Source organism: Podarcis raffonei, chromosome 13 (genome assembly GCF_027172205.1).
Source record: "Podarcis raffonei isolate rPodRaf1 chromosome 13, rPodRaf1.pri, whole genome shotgun sequence".
Lineage (NCBI taxonomy): Eukaryota > Metazoa > Chordata > Lepidosauria > Squamata > Lacertidae > Podarcis > Podarcis raffonei.
The window spans coordinates 13498367-13520549 of record NC_070614.1 but is presented as its reverse complement, the minus strand read 5'-3'; the positions used below and the strand labels follow the sequence as shown (position 1 = coordinate 13520549).

The following is a 22183-nucleotide window of genomic DNA, read 5'->3' as shown; positions in this document are numbered from 1 at the left end:
ATTAGGGGGCGGGGATGCACTGAGTGAGATCTCTTCCTCTGTTTGGCATTGCAGAAATTACAGAGCCCTCGAAGCGCAGCTACCGCTTACGGGAGCTGGTGAATTCTCTACCTCCTGCTAACCACAATACCATGAGGGTACTTTTCCAGCATCTCTGCAGGTGAGCAGCCGCACCTCCTGGTGCTCCGGGCTGGCGTAAGGGTGTTGAGTGCGAACTCTGCAGCCCAGCCCCTCAAGTCCCTGTGTTGAGGTTATCCTCCCATTCCACAATCCTCCCATTCAACCTTTGTCTTGCTGTCACCCAGCCTTTTGCATCTCCTCCCCACACCTGTCGCCAGCATGCTGACTCTCCTGTCCCTAGGCTCCTGTCTGTAGACAGGACTCTCACCCTGTCCACACCCCCAGACAACCCAAACTTATTTATTATATTTTTTTACTCCACCTTTAAAACGTTTCCCCTGGGTGGTTTATAGAGGAATTTTCTTCTAGATGCACTGCTTTGAATTGATGGTCAACGTTCTGTGGGTGATTCTTTCGTTTTCTTCACTGTTGGAAAGCATTAGTATTTGACGATATCGTATGGTGGGTGGAAGAGGGATTTGCACATGGTAGCAAGTGTCTTTTAACCTGTGTTGGAAGACACTTGGACCACATCCGCACTAGACATTTAAAGCTCCCTTATACCACATGGGACGTGGGTGGTGCTGTGGGTTAAACCACAGAGCCTAGGACTTGCCGATCAGAAGGTCGGCAGTTTGAATCCCCACGACGGGGCGAGCTCCCGTTGCTCGGTCCCTGCTCCTGCCAACCTAGCAGTTCGAAAGCATGTCAAAAGTGCAAGTAGATAAATAGGTACCGCTCCGGCGGGAAGGTAAACGGCGTTTCCGTGCGCTGCTCTGGTTCGCCAAAAGCGGCTTAGTCATGCTGGCCATATGACCCAGAAGCTGTACGCCAGCTCCCTCAGCCAATAAAGCGAGATGAGCGCCGCAACCCCAGAGTCAGCCACGACTGGACCTAATGGTCAGGGGTCTCTTTACCTTTACCTATACCACTTTAAATCCCCAAATAATCCTGGGAACTGTTGTTTGTTCAGGGTGCTGAGAGGAGAACCTCCAATATTCCTCATAGAGCTACAAATCCCAAAATTCCCAAGAAAGAGGGATTATTTGCTAAATCACCCCTGGAGGGACCAGGGGTCTCCTAGTGACTCTCAGAACCCGTAACAAAATACAGTTCCCAGGATTCTTTGGGTGAATTCATGACTTTTTAAAGTGCCATGATACTGTTTTACAGCGCAGATGAAGGTGAACTACAGTAAGATGCCACCACCAAGCGAGGATGCCCAGATGAGATACATCTGTAGCTGCAGGGTCTCTCTTCCCCTTTCACGGAATCCTTCCTCTCTTCCCCGCAGGGTTATAGAGTTCCGAGAGGAGAACCGCATGTCCGTGCAGAGCGTCGCGATCGTCTTTGGGCCAACTTTGTTGAAGCCAGAGGCCGAAGAAGGGAACATGACTATGTACATGGTTTTCCAGAACCAGATTGTGGAGCAAATCCTTAGCCAATACAGCTACATATTCCCGGAGAGCTAGGCCTTCCCAGCGGAGCGAGGAGCCTGGTTGAATGAAGGAGCAGCTGCGAAGCAAAGGGGCAGGTCCCATCGCTGTGGGGACGTCGGTGTTGCTGGGCAGTGCCAAGACTAGAGACAGTGAAGATATGGGAGGGAGGGAGAGAAATGACTAGCAATAAAACTGTCAATGTAGGATTCAGAATTTCCATGGTTGCCTCTCTTGAACGTTGTGGGTCAGGGATGTGAAACCCTGCTGGACGCGAAAGGAGCTCACTGTTTGGGTTAGTGATCTTCAACTCCCACCCGGAATATCTTTCACTGAAGGATGTAGTGTGGACAAAATTTGGGGGGGAATGGGAGGGAGGCTTCTGTGGCCAAGTGCACACCGTAATGTTTTCAAGCACCCTGGCTTCTTGCTAAGGAATTACAGGGATTGTCTTGCTACAATTGTCCTGTGAATCTTCAGCTCTTTTGAGCGAACTTGCTTTTGTTTAAAAAAGCACGTCCAGGTGGTGAGTTTGAATAAGGCCAGAAATCCATTCCAAGGGCATCAGTCACTCAAACTCAGGTCGTGTGTCACACACCACCTGTCTCTGCCCATGCGCAACACGGAAAATTGCAAGATGCCATCCCGTGATGCAGGTCACAAGCGTTTATGGGAATAATGGTGGGTTCAGCGTTGCAGTACATCATCTGCTCATGTACTTTTAGCCAAGCGTGAGGGTAACATAACGCTCCTCCTGAGATTTGCAAGTTTGTGTTCAGTTTTCCTCCCTAAGATGGAAAAGGAAGAGTTGATTGCACTTGACAGCCAAGACCAGTTTATTGAGATTGCCCTGTTTGTGGTGTGCAACTTTGTCTACCCGCAGTGTGCTTCCCATACATGTTCTACCTCTGCAAAAAAAATGATCCCTGGGAGCACCTGCCACTGATTGAAGCTTATTTCCCTATGTCCACATGATGGCAGGTGTGTGTGCTTGTGTTTCTTTGTATCATAGAACAAGGCACATGCAGGGCACACACAACTTCCGACATTGCACGAGAATCTGTATGAGAGTTTTCATCGGCAAACTTTCTGGTTCGGTCAAGAGGATTCAGTTTGCATGTCTAGTGCCAATATTGACAGTGTCTTTTAGCACCAACGGTGATTGAGAAGGCTAGTTTCTGCCATTTGGGAAAAGTTCCGTGGCTTAGATTTGTGAACTTCCTGCTCCAATGTTGCGCCACTCATCTGTCACACTGCTCAACAGCACAAATAAGTGGCCGAGTCTCACACTGGTAACAGTGTGGTCTAATTCTTCCCCATTTCCAGTGAAAAGCGCCATGTGCTGGAAGGCTTGCTGCCTTTTCCATCCTGCCCTCCTGGTTTGAGCACTGCTGCTGGTACATGAATAACTCAAACGTCTGAGTGCACATAGAAGCCCAGCCAAGTGCCCATGTGCTCTGAGCCATGAGTGTTTAAGGTTGCCTTGTCTTGGGAAAATACTGGACTTCATGGCCTGCCATTCTACCAAGCAGTACTTCCCATGGGAAGAAGAGATGCTGTTAAAACTGTGATACATCAGTGGCTGGCACAGCCAGAACCAGTCTACAATCTACTGAAGGATTGGGAGTGGCTGGGGGGCAGGGGGAGTATCTTGTTTTATTGCTAAATCCAGCATTCGGGAATTCATAGGGGGCAGGGGATGGAGAATTTGTGGTCCTCCAGTTGTTGCTTGTATTGCATTCAACAAAAGACAGAGCCCACTCATTGAAAGCAATGAAAGCTCATGTCCATTAACTTAAGGGGGTCTACTTTGAGTAGGGCTAGTAGGAGCGCCCTACAGCTGCCATCTTCCCCAACCATTTGCCTGGGGCTGATCAGAGTGGCCACAGGGTATCTGGCTTAGAGGAACACTGTTCCAAAATCGCACCTAATCATGACTTTGGTTACACCAGATTTTGCCAATATGGTGCCCTCCAGATGTTTTAATAATAATAATAAATTTTTATTTATACCCCGCCCTCCCCAGCCAAGACCGGGCTCAGGGTGGCTAACAACCAATAATAAAAACAAGTTGATTAAAATACAATTTAAAAAAGATGAAAATACAACATTAAAACATTGGGATGCAGCCTCTTCGCAGGAGGAGAAAGGAAAAAGAAAGAGGGGGAGGGAATCAAACTGATTCTAAGCCAAAGGCCAGGTGGAACAACTCTGTCTTACAGGCCCTGCAGAATCAGATCTCGCAGGGCCCTGGTCCCATGAGGCAGAGTGTTCCACCAGGCCGGAGCCAGTGTTGAGAAGGCCCTGGCTCTGGTTGAGGATAATCTAACTTCCTTAGGGCCCGGGACTTCTAGGGTGTTGCTATATATGGACCTTAAAGTCCTCCGTGGGGCATACCAGGAGAGGTTTTGAACTGAAACTCCCATCAGCAGCTGTGACTGGAGGTAATTATAGTCCAAAACACCTGGAGGGCACCAGTTTGGGAAGGCTGGTATACAGGAATTTACCATCTGGTCTCTCCGGCATATAGGGACGCGGGTGGCGCTGTGGGTAAAAGCCTCAGCGCCTAGGGCTTGCCGATCGAAAGGTCGGCGGTTCGAATCCCTGCGGCGGGGTGCGCTCCCGTTGCTCGGTCCCAGCGCCTGCCAACCTAGCAATTCGAAAGCACCCCCGGGGGCAAGTAGATAAATAGGGACCGCTTACTAGCGGGAAGGTAAACGGCATTTCCGTGTGCGGCTCTAGCTCGCCAGAGCAGCGATGTCACGCTGGCCACGTGACCCGGAAGTGTCTCCGGACAGCGCTGGCCCACGGCCTCTTGAGTGAGATGGGCGCACAACCCTAGAGTCTGTCAAGACTGGCCCGTATGGGCAGGGGTACCTTTACCTTTACCTTTACTCTCCGGCATAGGCTAGATCTCCTCCTGTGCAGGTTCCAGGACCATGTGGCTTTGGCTGGAGGCATTGAATGTGCAATGGGCGCTTCTAAGTCCCTTGCACAAAGCCATAAGCAGATGTAGAAAAGTGACTTTACTAACCTACCTCGGGGGGGGTGGGGGGAATTGTATTTATGATTTTAATGAACAATGAAGGAGGAATTTTCATCCTGCTTTTTCCCCTGGCCAAGGACAGGATCTTCTCTGTGTCTTCCCTCCCAGTCTCACATGGTGTAAGCTTGTCCGCTTTTCCTGCACTGTCTGCTTGGTGTCTGACCTTCAGGACACAAAACCTGCAGCCCAGCAACCTTTTACAGTCCACAGAAAGTGATAAATGAGTATTGCTATTAAGAAAGTGCCCTTTCCCTATGCACCTCCCATGCAGAAGCAGCTATGTATTTCCAATAATAATAATAGTTTATCATTGGAGGGGAGGGGAGGGATGGCCAAACAAGTTAAATATACTTCTTGATCCCAAAGCATTTCCTGTTCCTGAAAAAGATTTGACAGGAGAGTCAAAGCATTGTTCGCAGGCACAACAAAAATGAGATACTCAAATCCTTTTGTTCAGGAATTGGACAATTAGCACATCTCCGTTGTGGCATGGGTTTTGAGGAAGCACAAAATGATTCAATCCCTACCACTTGCCTCCTACATTCAACAGGTTTTGATTTTTAAATTGATGGTCATTTTAGGAACCATCTTAGACAACGGTGGTTGGACCTGAAGGATTTTTTGTTTTTGTTTCTTGCTGGAAGACAATTTGTGACAATTGATTTAAAAATAAACAATAACCTTTCAATGAACAAAGTGTGTGTGTTTATTTGGGATCATGACCCCCCCCCCAAGTACTGGCACCTTTTTTTTCTAGAAGAAAAGCACAGGTGTTATGTCAAGTGTTTAGGATGGAAGTTACGACGTCATTTTGAGAAATGAAGCATTTTGTGTAGACGCATTTGCCTTTCGATTCTGTAACCTGAAGCGTCTGTAACCCGAGGTACCACTGTCCCTGTTATACCAAATTGCAAATTTAAATGTATCCCTATTGTGTTTCGAAAAAAGGGAGAAAGTGATGTGGTTTTGTCCATGACAACTACATTCGGGCACTTTCTCCCACAGGGAAGGGTGAGCTCAGCATCCCTGCAGAGCTTGCCCCCACCCCCAAATCCCACCTCCATCCCCTTAGCTTGGCCAGCCCACTTTCTAATCTCTCCTCTGTCCATTTGGCATCTGTTCAATATTATCCTGCTAAGGAATGCAAGCAGGAGGACCTAGTTCCCCAGGAGTCGAAAAGAGGGTTGGTGCGGCTGGGACCAGAGGCCCGTCTTCGCTTGGTGGACGTTTGGCAAGGGGGACACTTTACCCCAGTCTTCCCGCAGGTAAATGAAAAGAGAAGAAATGTTTCTGCACACTCTCTTGCTGGTTTAAGGCGTGTTTGGTTCGCTGGGTGAGTGGGGGGCAGTTCTCCCATGTTCTGTAGGGTGCAATTATTATTTTTGCCAGTTGTGGGTTTTTTGGTTAAGGTCTTGCTTCAAAAGCGGTGGCTGTTTTTACTGCGGGGGAAGAGAAACAGCCAGAGTTTAGTGATTAATCCTCTTTAAAAGAACAGCAGCAAGAAAGAAAACCAGACATTCCACAGGCGGTTCTGAAGGGGCCACTGTTTGCTGCGAAGGACTTTTTTCTTTTTTTGCTAAGGCAAAATTCCTGAGTGAGGAGGAGGAAAAGGTAACAGCAGCAACAGCAGCTGTGGATCTCTCTGCTCCTTCGCTTCCTTCCTTCCTTTCATCTCTTCCCCCCCTTAAACTCTTTGGAAAAGGTGGTAGTTAAAAATAGTTCATCATAATAAAATTATTGCGAATTCAGGGAGATAAGTAGCTAGACAACCTTTCGACAACATCTGAAGGCAGCCCGGTATAGGGAAGTTATTAAATGTTGAATGTTTTACTGTGTTTTTTATGTGTGTTGGAAGCCGCCCAGAGTGGCTGGGGCAACCCAGTCAGATGGGCGGGGTATAAATAATAAAATTATTAGCATGATTATGATTATCTGTACTACCCTGGATTTCTTGTGGGTGGAACTGCACCCACAAAGAAAGATAAGCAAAAGGGCCATTTTGAAAGCAAAGAGAAAGAGGGAAGAGAAAAAGATTTACCCGTCACAAGCTGCACAGGCAGAGAACCTCCCCTTTTTACATGTTGGGAAATAAAGTAAATTTCTAGCTCTTCTTTAACGCCACAGAGACAGACGACGCGGAGGTGCTTAGAATTTCCAGTGGTCAAACGAATCACCTTTCTGTTATAATCAGAATAAATGAAGGAAAACATGGAATTTTAAGTGTATTTTGTTCTGATTTGTGCCATTTATCTATAGGCTGAAATATCTGACTTTTCTTAAGAATCTGTTAAGCTCTAGACTAGAGACAGGAGGTCAAACAAAATACCCTACACATTAGGTTACATCCTGGCCTCTTGCACTGTAAAGTAGGCCCATAACTTAACACACGTGTAACTTGTGCACATTGTGGGATGCGGGTGGCGCTGTGGGTTAAAGTCTCAGCGCCTAGGGCTTGCCGATCGAAAGGTTGGCGGTTCGAATCCCCGCGGCGGGGTGCGCTCCCATTGCTCGGTCCCAGCGCCTGCCAACCTAGCAGTTCGAAAGCACCCTCGGGTGCAAGTAGATAAATAGGGACCGCTTACCAGCGGGAAGGTAAACGGCGTTCCGTGTGCTGCGCTGGCTCGCCACATGCAGCTTGTCATGCTGGCCACGTGACCCGGAAGTGTCTCCGGACAGCGCTGGCCCACGGCCTCTTGAGTGAGATGGGTGCACAACCCTAGAGTCTGGCAAGACTGGCCCGCACGGGCAGGGGTACCTTTACCTTTAACTTGTGCACATTCAGCTTTATGAACTTGGCCAATAAATAAATAAAAAGGGATTGGGCAGCCAGGAAAAAGACTTTGGCAATTCCACCCACCATTGAACCCAATAACTATAGGCGGTTTTGGCTTTAGGTGTGATCCCCAGATCGTAAGTTGCGGGCCTTACTGTACCTGCAAACAGTGCCTCCCCAAAGCCAGCCAAGACGTTTTGTTACCGCTGGTAAATAAAAGACTGGGCCTCTCCTTGCTTCCGTGTACAGAAGCCGACCAGACTGGTGGCGGCTGAATCTTTCTTCGGCACAGACCGAGCGCACACCATGCATTTAAACTACGTGGTTTCCCTCCAAGAATCCTGGGAACTGTAGTATGTTGAGGGTGCTGGGAATTGTAGCTCTGCGAGGGGTAAACGACAGTTTCCAGGATTCTTTGTGCGCGGGGTGTGTGTGCTTTAAATATACAGTGCTACCTCGGGTTAAGTACTTAATTCATTCCGGAGAGCCGTTCTTAACCTGAAACTGTTCTTAACCTGAAGCACCACTTTAGCTAATGGGGCCTCCAGCTGCTGCTGCACCGCCGGAGCACAATTTCTGTTCTCATCCTAAAGCAAAGTTCTTAACCTGAGGTAATATTTCTGGGTTAGCGGAGTCTGTAACCTGAAGCGTATGTAACCTGAGGTACCACTGGATGGGAATTGCATGCCCTCCAACATTTCTCCGATGAAAATAGGGACGTCCCAAGGAAAAGCGGGACATTCCAGGATCAAATCTGAAAGCTTCTGTCAATCCGTAACCGTCCCTGGAAAACTGGCGCACTTGGAGGGTCTGGGATTGCAGCTTTTCCCACCTCCCGGCACTTGATGTTGGAGGCAGCCGCCTCACTTTCCCCGACAATGGGGCTAGATTTTCCCACAGCTTGTGTGAGCACTCAAAACACACCCATCCCCGCTCGCTTCAAGATGACGACTGGGCAGGCCTAGTGAGGCCAGCAGTGCTTCCAAGGAAACACACTCCGGTTCCTTGCACTGTTTGCTTTGGGCCGGGAAGACGGGGGGCAAAGGTCAGCAGCACCGCTGCTGTTTTCTCCATTGCTTTCCTCGCACGGAAGTTCCTCCCAGCAGCGGCGGCGGCTGTGATCCTGCGGAGGCCAGGTGAGACCCTTCTTCCCTCCGCCCCATCCTGCTGCTGACAAGTTGAATATCCCAGGTGGGTTGGCTCGAGTTGCATGCTCCAGAAGGTGCATCATTGTGTGTATTAGCCAAGGGAGGGGCCGTCGGCCACAACCGCCTCTTCCAGATCAGCCCTTTAGCTTCATTGTTTGAGGTTGTTGTTTGGGTTCGCACAAGGCACCGGCCCACAGGTGGCCAGGTGAAAAAGAGGGGGTGTGTGCCTTGTACCTTTTAATAGTTGGGAGAATTTCAGCAGATTTATGTAATCCGGCGGACAGTTTCAGAATCCATCAACGTGCCTGCCTAATTGCCATCGAAATAAAAATACAGTGGTACCTCGGGTTACATACGCTTCAGGTTACAGACTCCACTAACCCAGAAATAGTGCTTCAGGTTAAGAACTTTGCTTCAGGACGAGAACAGAAATCGTGCTCCGGTGGTGCAGCGGCAGCAGGAGGCCCCATTAGCTAAAGTGGTGCTTCAAGTTAAGAACCGTTTCAGGTTAAGAACGGACCTCCGGAACGAATTAAGTACTTAACCTGAGGTGCCACTGTAAAGGGGGTAATTTTTTAAAAAATGAGCAGACACACAGCCCGCCCAAGAAATTTTGCTGCCTGAGATGAAGGACAAGATCGTGGGTCGCTCTAGCTTGTTCCATGTACAGAAGCCAACTAGAACAGCAGTTTAGGTCCCATCCACAGCATACATCGAAAGCATTCTCATGTTGCTTTAACTGTCATCGCTTTCCCCATTGGGACGCGGGTGGTGCTGTGGTCTGAACCACTGAGCCTCTTGGGCTTGCTGATCAGAAGGTTGGCGGTTTGAATCCCCGCAACGCGGTGAGCTCCCGTTGCTCGGTCCCTGCTCCTGCCAACCTAGCAGTTCAAAAGCACGCCAGCGCAAGTAGATAAATAGGTACCGCTGCGGCGGGAAGGTAAACGGCATTTCCGTGCGCTCTGGTTTCTGTCACAGTGTCCCGTTGTGCCAGAAGCGGTTTAGTCCTGCTGGCCACATGACCCAGAAATCTGTCTGTGGACAAACGCTGGCTCTCTTGGCCTGAAAGCAAGATGAGCGCCACAACCCCATAGTCGCCTTTGACTGGACTTAACTGTCCAGGGGTCCTTTACCTTTACCTTTTTTAAAACATGGCTTTCCCCAAAGAATCCTGGGAACTTTAGTTTGTTCAGGGTGCTGGGAACGAGAGCTTTGCAAGATGGGCACCCTTAACCCTTGTCTTACAATGTTACAAAAATAAGAATCGGGGTTCCCTGAGGATCAATGCAGATCTCCATGTGCTGCCTTTCAACTAGATCTACTATTTTACATACACAGGCATGTGAAAATGATTTGTGGTGCTCCGATATCTTCTTTTCCCGAGGGATTACTGGGTAAATGGTATTTTATTTGGCGTTCCATTGCATGTGATGAACATGTACACCGTTCTATTTAAACTGGAGCAAAACCATGTTGGTTGCCCATGCGTACACCCCCCCAACACCTGGAGTGAGCAACAATTGGTGTTAGGCAACAGTGCAGTGGAGAAAAGTAGACTGCAATCCACCAATTTCTGCAATCCATCAATTGGCCAATTTCTGGTGAACCACCAAGTGCCTGTTCTGCAGGGATTCATGAAAAAGGATGCTAATCACGGTGGAATTTTCACCTGGTCTTGCAAGGCACTTAACAAGCATTAAGCAGGTGCACATACTCAGGAACACTGAATATGGATTACTCATTTAAAGAGAACCTGAGCACAGATTCTTGCTTTGCAAAAAATATCTCACATCACAAGGACTCGATGGAAGATGGGTAGATATCGATGGAAGATGGGTAGATACAGTCCAGCTCATCCCCTCATTTTTGCTCCCTTTCATTCTAGGTGGAAGCGCTTCTGAAGTGTCCTAAAGTGTCCTATGTCCTAAGTGTCCTCTTCCCTGAGGGTACAAGGAGCCAGCAATGGAGACGGTTGTGATTGTGGCCATTGGGGTGCTGGCGACCATCTTCCTGGCTTCTTTCGTGGCTCTGGTTGTGGTGTGCAGGCAACGTTACTGCCGGCCCAAAGACTTCTCAAACCATTATGATACCAGGTGAGCGTGCAAATTTTTGAAAAAGAAACTGTGAGGATGCGACGTAACGTTCCCCTCCTCGTCCGTCTCCAATTCACAAGACGTTGCACCGGGTGATGCAGAAGAACTCTGTGCTCTCAAAATTGAGTGTCGGGATGGGGAAAAAATATTGAATATATGGAAAATAATTGTGTACAGCTGAAAACGCAGGCAGCATTAAGATAAAATTCAGCAGTGTAAATAAGTTTTGACGGATGCAATAATGGAAAACCGATTGGTATTGTTTTTGTAAAATATTTAAGATTTAAGATATGTAAAATGAACCATGGAAAGAGAAGAAGGGAAGTCATTGATATCTGAAGGATGTGAAATGAGTATTTGAAATTGTAAAACAGAAAATTTAATAAAAATTATTAAAGAAGGAAAGAAAATGCTGATCCCAGTTCACCTTTGAACTTTCCCCACAGGCCCATCGTTGACTTCAGTGGCACCATGGAAACCCAGTCTGAACCTTCAGAATTAGAATTGGATGACGTGGTTCTAACAAACCCACATATTGAAGCCATCCTGGAGAATGCAGACTGGATTGAAGATGCTTCGTAAGTTTTGCAGCGATGCCCCCCCAGGCAGCATAAAATGGGGAACAGGGTTTTTTTTTTATTCACCCAGAATTGTGACAGGTATTAGGAACCACTTCAGACGTCTTCTTCTTCTTTGGTGATCACTTGTAGCCGAACAAAATTGTCTTCCATGAACACGGTCTTAACAGTGAGTCCTTAAGTGACTGTGGAGGCCAATTCTGGATCCACACGTCTTTCTACAGTGGGGCCATAGGTTTCCGGGTGGGAGTTGATCACGGTGAGGGTTTGCCAAACATTCCTTCCTCTTAGCATGCTTCTCCCTTTCATCCTGAGTTTGAGCGTCTTCAAAGTTCGTGACACCTTTGGTAAAGGCTGTTCTCCAATTGGAGCGTTCGCAGGCCAGTATTTCCCAGTTGTCAGTGTTTATACTACATTTTTAAAGATTTGCCTTGAGAGAGTCTTTAGACCTCTTTTGTTGACCACCAGCATTACGCTTTCCATTTTTAAGTTCAGAATAGAGTCGTTGCTTTGGAAGACGATAATCAGCACAACATGACCAGTCCAACAAAGTTGATGTTGAAGAATCATTGCTTTGACACTGGTGATCTTTGCTTCTTCCAGTACACTGGCATTCGTTTGCCGGTGTAATTAATTAATACAACACCAGAGATTGTAGTCTATCTGAGTGTTTAGCACCAGGGTGTGAAACTCAGAGCAGCTGGCTAGCCAGACTTTTCCCATGGAAAATGCTCTATAATTTTTCATTGGGGGGGGGGGAATAGTTGACTTTGATGGGAGAGAGATGAACGGTGAACTTTGAGAAATACCCCTTGCATTAGGAGCAGGGAACCAATGAGATTTTTCAAAATTTGCAGTTTTCCCAATTTTGCAATGCAGCTCCCTAACCAATAATCACGTGTGCAATCAGTCCTGTGATTTTTCCGTTTTCTGCGTTGACTACAGAAGCTTGGATGACTCTTTCAGTGGTATCTGCTAAAATGCCTTATTGCTTCTCTAACTCACTGCTGTGTTTCCCCCCTCTTTCTTCCTCCTTTCAGGGGCCTGGTCTCCCATTGCATTGCTATCCTGAAGGTAAATCCCTTTTTTGGGGGTGGGGTGGGGTGGGGACTGCAATGTGAGGATGCTATGCTCGGCGGCCCTGACTCACACCATCCCTCTTTGGACAGATCTGCCACACCCTCACCGAGAAGCTTGTTGCCATGACGATGGGTTCAGGGGCCCAAATGAAGCCTCCGGCAAGCCTCAGTGACATCATAGTGGTTGCCAAGCGGATCAGCCCCAGGTGAGAGTTGCCAGGGGGCGATGCCAAACTGGCGGGGAGCATTAGAGCAGGCCGAGGGAAGCTTTGCATCCCTCCAGGTGTTGTCACATGACAACAACAAGGGTGCAGAGCAGGAGTCAGCAAGGTTTACCTCGCCTGGGCTGGTTCACTCCCACGGAGATTGCTCCATGGGCTGGATCACATCTGCGCAGATGCGATTTTTGGCATCTGTGCAGACGCGATTTTCAGCATTTGTACCCCTATCTGGCTGGGTTTCCCCAGCCACTCTGAGCGGCTCCCAATAGAATATTAAAAACATGATAAAATGTCAAACATTAAAAATGTCCCTAAACATGGCTGCCTTCGGATGTCTTCTAAAAATCAGATAGTTGTTTATTTCTTTGACATCTGATGGGATGGCGTTCCACAGGGTGGGTGCCACTACAAAGAAGGCACTCTGCCTGGTTGCCTGCAACCTCACTTCTCGCAGGGAGGGAACTGCCAGAAGGCTCTCAGCGCTGGACCTCAGTGTCCGGGCTGAATGATGGGGGTGGAGACGCTCCTTCAGGTGTACTGGACTGAGGCCGTTTAGGGCTTTAAAGGTCAGTACCAACACTTTGAATTGTCCTCAGAAATGTACTGGGAGCCAATGTAGGTCTTTCAGGACCGGTGTTATATGGTCCCGGTGGCCACTCCCAGTCAGCAGTATAGGTGCCGCATTCGGGATTAATTGTAGTTTCTGGGTCACCTTCAAAGGTAGCCCCACATAGAGCGCATTGCAGTAGTCCAAGCAGGAGATAACTAGAGCATGCACCACTCTGGCAAGACAGTCTGTGGGCAGGTAGGGTCTCAGCCTGCGTACCAGATGGAGCTGGTAGACAGCTGCCCTGGACACAGAATTGACCTGCGCCTCCATGGACAGCTTTGAGTCCAAAATGACTCCCAGGCTGCGCACCTGGTCCTTCAGGGGCAGAATTGCCCCATTCAGGACTCTCAATCACCTCTGGACTACAACTCTACTCCCCATCCCTGACCATTGGCCATGCTGGCTGGGGCAGGTGGGAATAGGAGTGCAATGACAGGTTCTCCACCTCTGGTCTGACTAATGACTTTCCATCCAGGGTTGCAAAAAAAAAATAAAAAATCCAATTTTCTGCAGTGCAAAAAGCATGGGGGGAGAAACGTAAGAGACCCACAGTTTGACATCATTGGGAGCCGCCCAGAGTGGCTGGGGAAACCCAGCCAGGTGGGCGGGGTATGTATAAATAAATAAATAAATAAATAAATTGTTGTTGTTGTTAGCTGCCGCATGAAAAGTGTGTGAACAAACTATGGCCATTTCAGTGCACACGTACTGCAGAAGTACTTTAATGTTCGATGTTTGATGGTGTTTTTATATTTTGCTTGAAGCCCCCAAGAACGGCTGGGACAACCCACTCAGAGGGGCGGCATATGAATAATAAAATTGTGGGATGTGAAACACAAGAGCAGTCAAGTACAACATTCCTAGAGTGAACCTGTTTACACATGGGAAGGAATGTTTGTCCAGCCAGCAGGTAAACTTTCTGTTTCCTTCTGGGCTGGGACAGACTTCCTCTGCATGTGATTAGAGGTGGGTGTGGCCTCACCTGTGCAGGTAACGACAAAAGCACAGGGCAGGGCAGCCATCTCTCTCTCTCTCTCTCTCTGACTACATGCATCGAAGAAGCAACATCTGCTTAGCCAAAGATGCTCTCTTGGCCTCCAGCCAAGAGAGGACAAAAGGACTGTCTCTTTATGAGATAGTTTCCAGGTGTATGTTACTTTTCTAAGCTAAGTCTGCCTTCTGGGATCCGATTGTGAACAGAATATGAGTAAACTCTTTTTATACTTTTATAGAAGACTGTGTCGTGTCTTATCTTTTATGAGGGAATAAGGGGGAAATACCAGAACAGTTATTATAGAGGCTTTAGCGAGCCTGAGCAAACACATCTGCTGTGAGTTTAAAAAGGGGACTGTTACTCTGCTAAATTGTGAACTTGTTAACACAAGTTGGAAAGGCTATAATCAAACAATATATCCTCTCCTGCATCCCTGAACATTCCCACAAAAATTAATAGTAGTAGCAGTAACATCCGTCTGCAGATTCTCCTTTATTCCAGCCCACTCCTTCCCCATCAACCTGAGTTGTATTGGGCTAGGGCATATTATTTATTCTCACACTCCTCTCTTTCTTAATGTGCCTGTAGTAATAATAATAATAATAATACAACAACAACAACAACAACAACAACAACAACAACAACAACAACAAAAATTTATTATTTATACCCCACCCATCTGGCTGGGCTTCCCCAGCCACTCTGGGCGGCTTCCCAAAAAAATATTAAAATACTGTAATACATCAAACATTAAAAGCTTCCCTAAACAGGGCTGCCTTCAGATGTCTTCTAAAAGTCTGGTTGTTGTTGTTCTCTTTGACATCTGGTGGGAGGGCGTTCCACAGGGAGGGCGGCACTGCCAAGAAGGCTCTCTGCCTGGTTCCCTGTAACCTCACTTCTCACAGGGAGGGAACCGCCAGAAGGCCCTCGGCGCTGGACCTCAGTGTCCAGGTAGAACGATGGGGGTGGAGACGCTCCTTCAGATATAAGTGCCTGTAGCTCTTATTAATCCAATACACACCACTTGTGTTGCAAAGGGCCTTGAAAGAGCCGTCTCTTCCCCATAGACGATTGGGTTTTCTTTTCCTCCCAGGGTCGATGATGTGGTCCGATCCATGTACCCACCCCTGGATCCCAAACTCCTGGATGCCAGGTGAGTAGGCAATGTCGGATAGGCGAGTTGTCAGGAATTGTGCAACATCCTCTTTGGCAATCAATCATGGCCAGGTAAGATTGCCTTCCATGAACACGGTCTTAACAGTGAGTCCGAAAGTGACTGTGGAGGCCGATTCTGGATCCACACGTCCTTCCACGGTTGGGACATAGGTAGGGTTACCGTAAGTGAAAATCTGGACACAGAAGTTGTTGAGGTGTTTTGGGGTTGTTGTTTTTTTTGCTTTTTTGTGTTTTTTAGCTATTTTTTAAGGAAAATTGCAAAAATAAAACCCCGACACTTCCCATACGGGCTGCAATGATGCCAGACATTTTGAGTGCTTTTCAGAAATTCCGCCTCTGTGCCATTTTTGAAGGACGAATCCCAGAGAAGTTCAGAAAATGTCCAGGACATATTGGAGCCCTAGACATAGGTTTTTGGGTGGGAGTTGATCACGGTGAGGATTGGCCAAATGTGCCTTCCTCTTAGCTCGTTTCTCCCTTGCGTCCTGAGTTCATGCTTCTTCAAAGTCCATGACACCTTTGGTAAAGGCTATTCTCTAAAGGGACGCGGGTGGCGCTGTGGTCTAAACCACAGAGCCTAAGGCTTGCGTTCGAATCCCCGCAATGGGGTGAGCTCCCGTTGCTCGGTCCCTGCTCCTGCCCACCCAGCAGTTCGAAAGCACGTCAAAGTGCTAGTAGATAAATAGGTACTGCTCCGGCAGGAAGGTAAACGGCATTTCCGTGCGCTGCTCTGGTTCGCCAGAAACGGCTTAGTCATGCTGGCCACATGACCCTGAAAAACTATCTGCAGACAAATGCCCGCTCCCTCAGCCAGTAAAGCGAGATGAGTGCCGCAACCCCAGAATCATCCAAGACTGGACCTTTACCTTTTACCATGGGTTCCTTTACCTTTTTATTCTCTAATTGCCTTCTTGAGCCACATTCATACCAAAAGTTCGTCCCATGGGCCTTATTGTATTTTTGTTTTGTTTTATCATTATGATAAGTGTTTTCCATTATAGTGTTTATCATTATGATAGTGTTATAGTGTTTTATGAATTGATCGTTTCAGTGTTACGTCATATATCGCTTTGGAATTTATACTGTATTTTTTTAAAAAAATGATTTTACAACTTCATTCACGCTCATAATCACAAATAATGGAAATTACACAAGATTCTTCCCAATCTCAAGACTTCCCTCCTCCCCTCTGTGGGTTCTTTAAGTGCCGTATTTTTCGCTCTATAACACGCACCCGACCATAACACGCACGTAGTTTTTAGAGGAAGAAAATCCGTAGGTATGCCACCCGTAGGCATTCCCTCCATAAAACGCACAGACATTTCCCCTTACTTTTTAGGAGGAAAAAAGTGAGTGTTATGGTGCAAAAAATACGGTAATTTTTTAAACTGCATATTATAAGTCCATCTAATTGACAGTCCTCCATTTTGTCCAAAATCTGTACAACATTGCAAGAGTTATTTAAAACCTGCCAAAGAGTTCAAGTGTTTACAGTGGCCTTTCAAATATAATGTAACTTTGACCTATTATTTACTGAAGTTTTGATCCACTGGTTTCTGATTTTCCCTGTTAATCTTGCCATCTCTGCGTAGTCTAATAATTTCATCTGCCAGTCTAACCTAGATATCTTACCATCTTTCTAACTCTGGGCAAGAAGCATCCTTGCAGCTGTTGTAGCATACATAAACAATCTTGTCAGGGAGAGGCAAACGGGAAAAGATGAAAGGACAGAAACCAGCAGTTATAGAGAGCCTAAAGAGATTATCAGCAGCTTCTCGTCTGACAGTCAGTCTGACGTAGAGGGGGAGGAGGATGAGCCTGGGACAAGTCAGGCGGTACACAGAGGAAGTAAGGGAAGGAGTTTTCGTAGACTTGCATGCTGGGTGCGGAAAAGGAGGAAGTAAGATTAGAGGGAGCAACTGCACACAAGGGTAAGGAGGCTAATGGAAACGCTGGAGATGTACGTTTGAACTTTGTCTAATAAATAAATTGTTTGGAACCGGCTGGGAGCCCGGAGTCTTATCTATGGCCAGCTGGACAGCACTAAGCCTCTGACAAATCTTTTCAGTTCCTTTGGTATCTCTGCATCTACGATTCCTAACAAATAGGCTTCTGGTTTTTTAACAAAAGTTATTTTAAACCTTTTTTTTTCAATTCATTGTAAATCATTTCCCAGAATTCCTTTATTACTTTACAGTTCCACCACATATGATAAAAGGTGCCTTCCTTTTCCTTACATTTCCAACAAACATTTGAACTTGTCCTGTACGATGGTACCTCGGGTTAAGAACTTAATTTGTTCTGGAGGTCCATTCTTAACCTGAAACTGTTCTTAACCTGAAGCACCACTTTAGCTAATGGGGCCTCCTGCTGCTGCTGCGCTGCCACCGCACAATTTTTGATCTCATCTTGAAGCAAAGTTCTTAACCCGAGGTACTATTTCTGGGTTAGCGGAGTCTGTAACCTGAAGCGTCTGTAAGCTGAAACATCTGTAACCCGAGGTACCACTGTACATTTTTGCTAATCTACTCAGAGTTAAATACCAGCGATACATCATTTTCATATAATTTTCTTTTAATTTATTTTCTTTTAAATTTTCTTTTAATTTTCTTTTAATGCATAACACGCTGCATTGAATTATTTTTAATCCCGTGAACAAACAACAAATAGTAATTCGGGGGCAGGGGAATGGGGGCATTTGGCTGGATGGCTCCAGCTCCCTCCTTATTCTGACCAGTCTCCATCCTTTTGAAGGACAACAGCGCTGCTCCTTTCCGTCAGCCACCTGGTCTTGATCACCCGCAACGCCTGCCACTCTCCCAGCCGCATGGACTGGATCGACCAATCGCTGTCTGCGGCAGAGGAGCACATGGCTGTGTTGCGCGAGGCAGCCCTCGCCTCTGAACCGGAGCGCTCTGGGCCCAGCGGCGACGCTTTCCTGCAGGAGCAGTCGACGATCTGAGGGAGGAATCCGAAACCCAGAGCTCCTCGGATGAACGGCTCCCCGACGTTTCCTCCTCTCTTCCCCTCACCTAGCGCCACGGCCATGAACACGAAGCTTGTGCCGCCCGCTGCGTAGTGTAGTTTTGCTGCACGGTTAGCACCCCAAGAGATACAGGACTGAATCTCCGCTCCCTTGCTGTCTTGTTCTAATTCTCTCCCATGTGTGGAATTGGTGACACTGAGGTGGTTTTGATGCCAGGGGATGCTGTTGGTTTTTTCCCCACAGCGAGAAGAAAAACGTCATCTATTGTTGAAGTACAAATAAGGCCACATAAAGGGGTGCTGTGTCAAAAACTGCAAACCATACGGATTGCAAAGAGCTACTTTAGGTATGTCTGGGGTTTGAGGGCGTAATGAGTAGGATTTCTGGCTTTGCGTTATTATCCGAGACCTTTATTATCACAAGCTGCCTTTAAAAGCTCCCTCCATTTCTGGGAATGTAGAAATGTAGTTGGATTCTAAGGCCTACAGTTTTATTTATATACTCTGAGCCTCCTACAATCCAAACTGAGGACTACAGAAAGCTGGAATGTACCACTCTTCTTCTTCCAGTACATTTCTGGTGCACAGAACCGATGTTTAAGTTTAAATTGTGTTGTTGGTTTTTTAACGTTTAAAATGTAAGCAGATTCCTCCCTAATACAGCTTATGGCACTTCCACATGGGTTGTTTTTATTGAGCGTTCCTCATAGAATTATAGAGTTGAAAGGGGCCCCATGTCATCTAGTCCAGCCCCCTGCAATGCTGAAATCTTGATTTGTTCACTTACAATTTGCGCAGAGGTTATATGACATCACTCGAAGTCCTGTGCGATTGTCTTCCACTTTCCGTACTGAAAAAAAGTCTGATAAGAAGAGAAGGAATAGGTAATTGCACTGGAAAATGTGGCAAAATAACCACTAGCTTGAAATAACCAATGGATCTTTGTGTACAAATCAGAATGATTTCGCAATAAACAGCCAGTTGCATGTCCCCTTTGTCTAAATTGGCTTTATGCAAGAGGTTTTTCCTCCTGTGCAAAGGAACATGTTTATACTTTACTTATGCATAAGTTTCTTGATAACATATTTAGGGTGAGTGCTGCTGCCCCTAGGCCTAACCATTTGGCCACCATGCCTTGCAAACTACTTCAAAAATAAAAGGGCGCTTTTCAAAAGATATATTTGGGGAGGGGGGAAATAAAATATCTAGGGCAACTTTCTCCCATCAAATCCGTGTATGTCCCACTCTGAAAATGAATTTAAAAAATGAATTTGCTCATGCTTGAGTCTAAAATGAGAGGTGAAAAGACTGAGACCCATTCCATGTCGTGCTATCAGATGCAGATATCGCTCCATCAGGACCAGCCCAATACATTTAGCTGTCTATATGTGAGCATTAAACACATCCCTTGAAATTCAAAGTACAGGAGTACATAAGGCAGAAAACCCTACCAACACCTTTCCTTCTCCTTTGCAGCAAAAATACAACTGTAATCAATAAAATAATCAACAATCTGCTTCCCTTTTGTGACAGAGGGGGTGGAAATGTCTTCACCCAGGGGTAGGGCCATGCCAATACTAAAATCTAGATGCATGTGGACTGTTTATGGCTCAGCGAACTCTACATATGTTCAGAGATATTTGTTACCAACACTGCTAATTTTCAAGAACATCCACTATCCCTTCTTTTTAAGGAAGATATGAATCTCAGTCAACCGATCCTTCAGCTGAATGCTTGTCTCATAAAACTTCTCTCAAAACCACACTCCTTCCTAGCTTGGGCTGTGCAAATATTTTCATCTGTTGACTTGACGCTCCTATTTTTTCTCTTCATTCAAACCGTTGTCTTGAAATAAAATATAGGAGTTCCCATCACCTAAACTTAAGAGCGCTTCCAGACATGGGAGTCATATTGCAAATAGGTGTTTGACATCCTTTTACTTTTTAAATGACGGGGTATTTTGTGGAAAGTATAAACCTGGACTAAAGGTGGGAGATTCAGGCTGGCGCTTAGGTGCTTACAATGGGGGGCAGAGATGTTGTGAAAAGCTTGCATGCAAGAATGACACCAACAATAAATACCTATCTGGAACTACTGCTTAGTCAGGAAAATGGTTATCCAAAGGTGGGGCAGCACCATTTATAGACGTTGACAATGCTATGTAATTTGTTAAGACCTACTTTATTACAATGGGACACAGGTGGTGCTGTGGGTTAAAGCACAGAGCCTAGGACTTGCCGATCAGAAGGTCTGCGGTTCGAATCCCCGCGACGGGGTGAGCGCCCGTTGCTCGGTCCCTGCTCCTGCCAACCTAGCAGTTCGAAAGCACGTCAAAGTGCAAGTAGATAAATAGGTACCGCTCCGGCGGGAAGGGAAACGGCATTTCCATGTGGTGCTCTGGTGCGCCAGAAGCGGCTTAGTCATGCTGGCCACATGACCTGGAAGCTGTACGCCAGCTCCCTCGGCCAGTAAAGCGAGATGAGCGCCGCAATCCCAGAGTCGTCCGCGACTGGACCTAACGGTCAGGGGTCCCTTTACCTTTTTACTTTATTATGATAAAATTTGCAACAGTTCTCTACAGAACATTGCTGTTGTCCCAAACTGTTCTTAGCTGTGTCTGAAACAAAATAATATATTGTACTGGATGGGACACCTGGATGTAACAACACAGTGTGATTTACTTGGAAACTTGTGTTGAATTAATGGCCCCATACATTTAAAGCAGTATTGTGCCTCTTTAAAGAGTCACAGCTTCTCCAAAAGAATCCTGGGGAACGTAGTCTCTTAAGGGCGCTGAAAGTTGTTAGGTGACACCTGTTCCGTTTACAGAGCTAAAATTTCCAGAACGGTTTAGCAAGCAATTCTTCTTCTCTGGAAACTGAAGCTGTGAAAGGGGGATAGGGGGTCACCTAACAACTCTCAACGCCCTTAAAGAAACTACAGTTCACAAGATTTTTTTTCCATTTTTAAAATTAATTTTCCAAAAATTAAAACTAATAAACAAACATACATCATAACTGTACTTAATCCAATCTTAATAACATTGTTAAGTGACTTCCTCAGTTTCCCTTGACTGAATTTCAATATATATGATTGTAACGGTTTTCCAAAACAAAATCTCATAAAATTTACTCAGTCCTCTTAACATCTTTGTTTCTTTTCATCTTTGCTTTAAACACAATATTCTATAACTTCACATATTTAAATCCTTAGCCTAACTATTATTTTTTTTTTTTTGCAAGTATTTCTAATTAATTTATCTTAGCATATTTAAGTAAATAATCTTTGAAGTTCTTCCATTCTTCCTGGTGCTCCTCCTCCTTCTGGTCACGGACTCTTCCGGTCACGTCGGCTAGCTCTGAAAAGTCCATCACCTTCATAGTTCTCAGGATTTTATGGGGAAAGCCATGACAGTTAAAGTGGTATGATACTTCAAACATCCCATGCATTTTTGTAAACCACTTTGAGGGTTTTTTTTTTTTTGCAATCAAGCGGTGTATAATTTTTATGAAATAAATATAAATAAATAAGATGGGGTCTTAAGCTGCATCTGTTTTCAACCAGTGCCAACAACCACAGTTCTGTTGTCATCACTGCCATCATGCCTCTTTTTTATTATTATTACATTATCCATGCCTACGGTAGCTGAAGCCCAGCAAAATCATCATATATCAGGCCTTCGTGAGGCTGCACATGTTGTCTGTACATGTTAAATTCCCAAAATTATGGTGGGGGGTGATGACAATTCTATAACTGTCACACAACTCATAGTTCTGCGGTTAAATAACATCTGTTGATGAAAATTTATTGTAAATGCATTTGCTGTACTGTATTTCCCCTTCTGAACTTCCTCGCTAAAAAAAAACCCCTTACGGTTGCATGCAAATTAAATGCATCTCATTCTGCTTCTTCCAAGCACACTGC

General features: G+C 46.2%; 2 protein-coding genes across 6 annotated transcripts in view; both read left to right on the top strand.

Moving 5' to 3' along the window:
- ARHGAP27 (Rho GTPase activating protein 27) overlaps positions 1-5309 on the top strand; it is a 38623-nt gene extending 33314 nt beyond the window's left edge. The window contains exons 14-15 of one of the 2 annotated variants that reach the window (XM_053360851.1): positions 55-160; positions 1415-1765. In XM_053360851.1, the coding sequence (XP_053216826.1) occupies positions 55-160; positions 1415-1592 (284 nt within the window). In that variant the 3' untranslated portion in view covers positions 1593-1765. Of the gene's footprint in view, positions 1-54; positions 161-1414; positions 1766-4968 lie in introns of those variants that run through there. The other variant, XM_053360852.1, reaches the window with a different exon arrangement.
- A 402-nt stretch (positions 5310-5711) lies between these two features.
- Positions 5712-18937, top strand: TMEM98 (transmembrane protein 98). Of its 4 annotated transcripts, none has more exons than XM_053360854.1 (7): positions 5712-5867; positions 10409-10616; positions 11063-11194; positions 12235-12268; positions 12364-12479; positions 15192-15251; positions 18029-18937. In XM_053360854.1, the coding sequence occupies exons 2-7, from the start codon at positions 10486-10488 to the stop codon at positions 18234-18236; spliced, it is 681 nt and encodes a 226-aa protein (XP_053216829.1). In that variant the 5' UTR covers positions 5712-5867; positions 10409-10485; the 3' UTR covers positions 18237-18937. The 4 variants fall into 4 exon arrangements, with proteins under 4 accessions (XP_053216829.1, XP_053216831.1, XP_053216832.1 ...); XM_053360856.1 differs by lacking the exon at positions 5712-5867 and adding an exon at positions 6012-6213; XM_053360857.1 differs by lacking the exon at positions 5712-5867 and adding an exon at positions 8406-8511.
- Positions 18938-22183: the final 3246 nt, after the last annotated feature.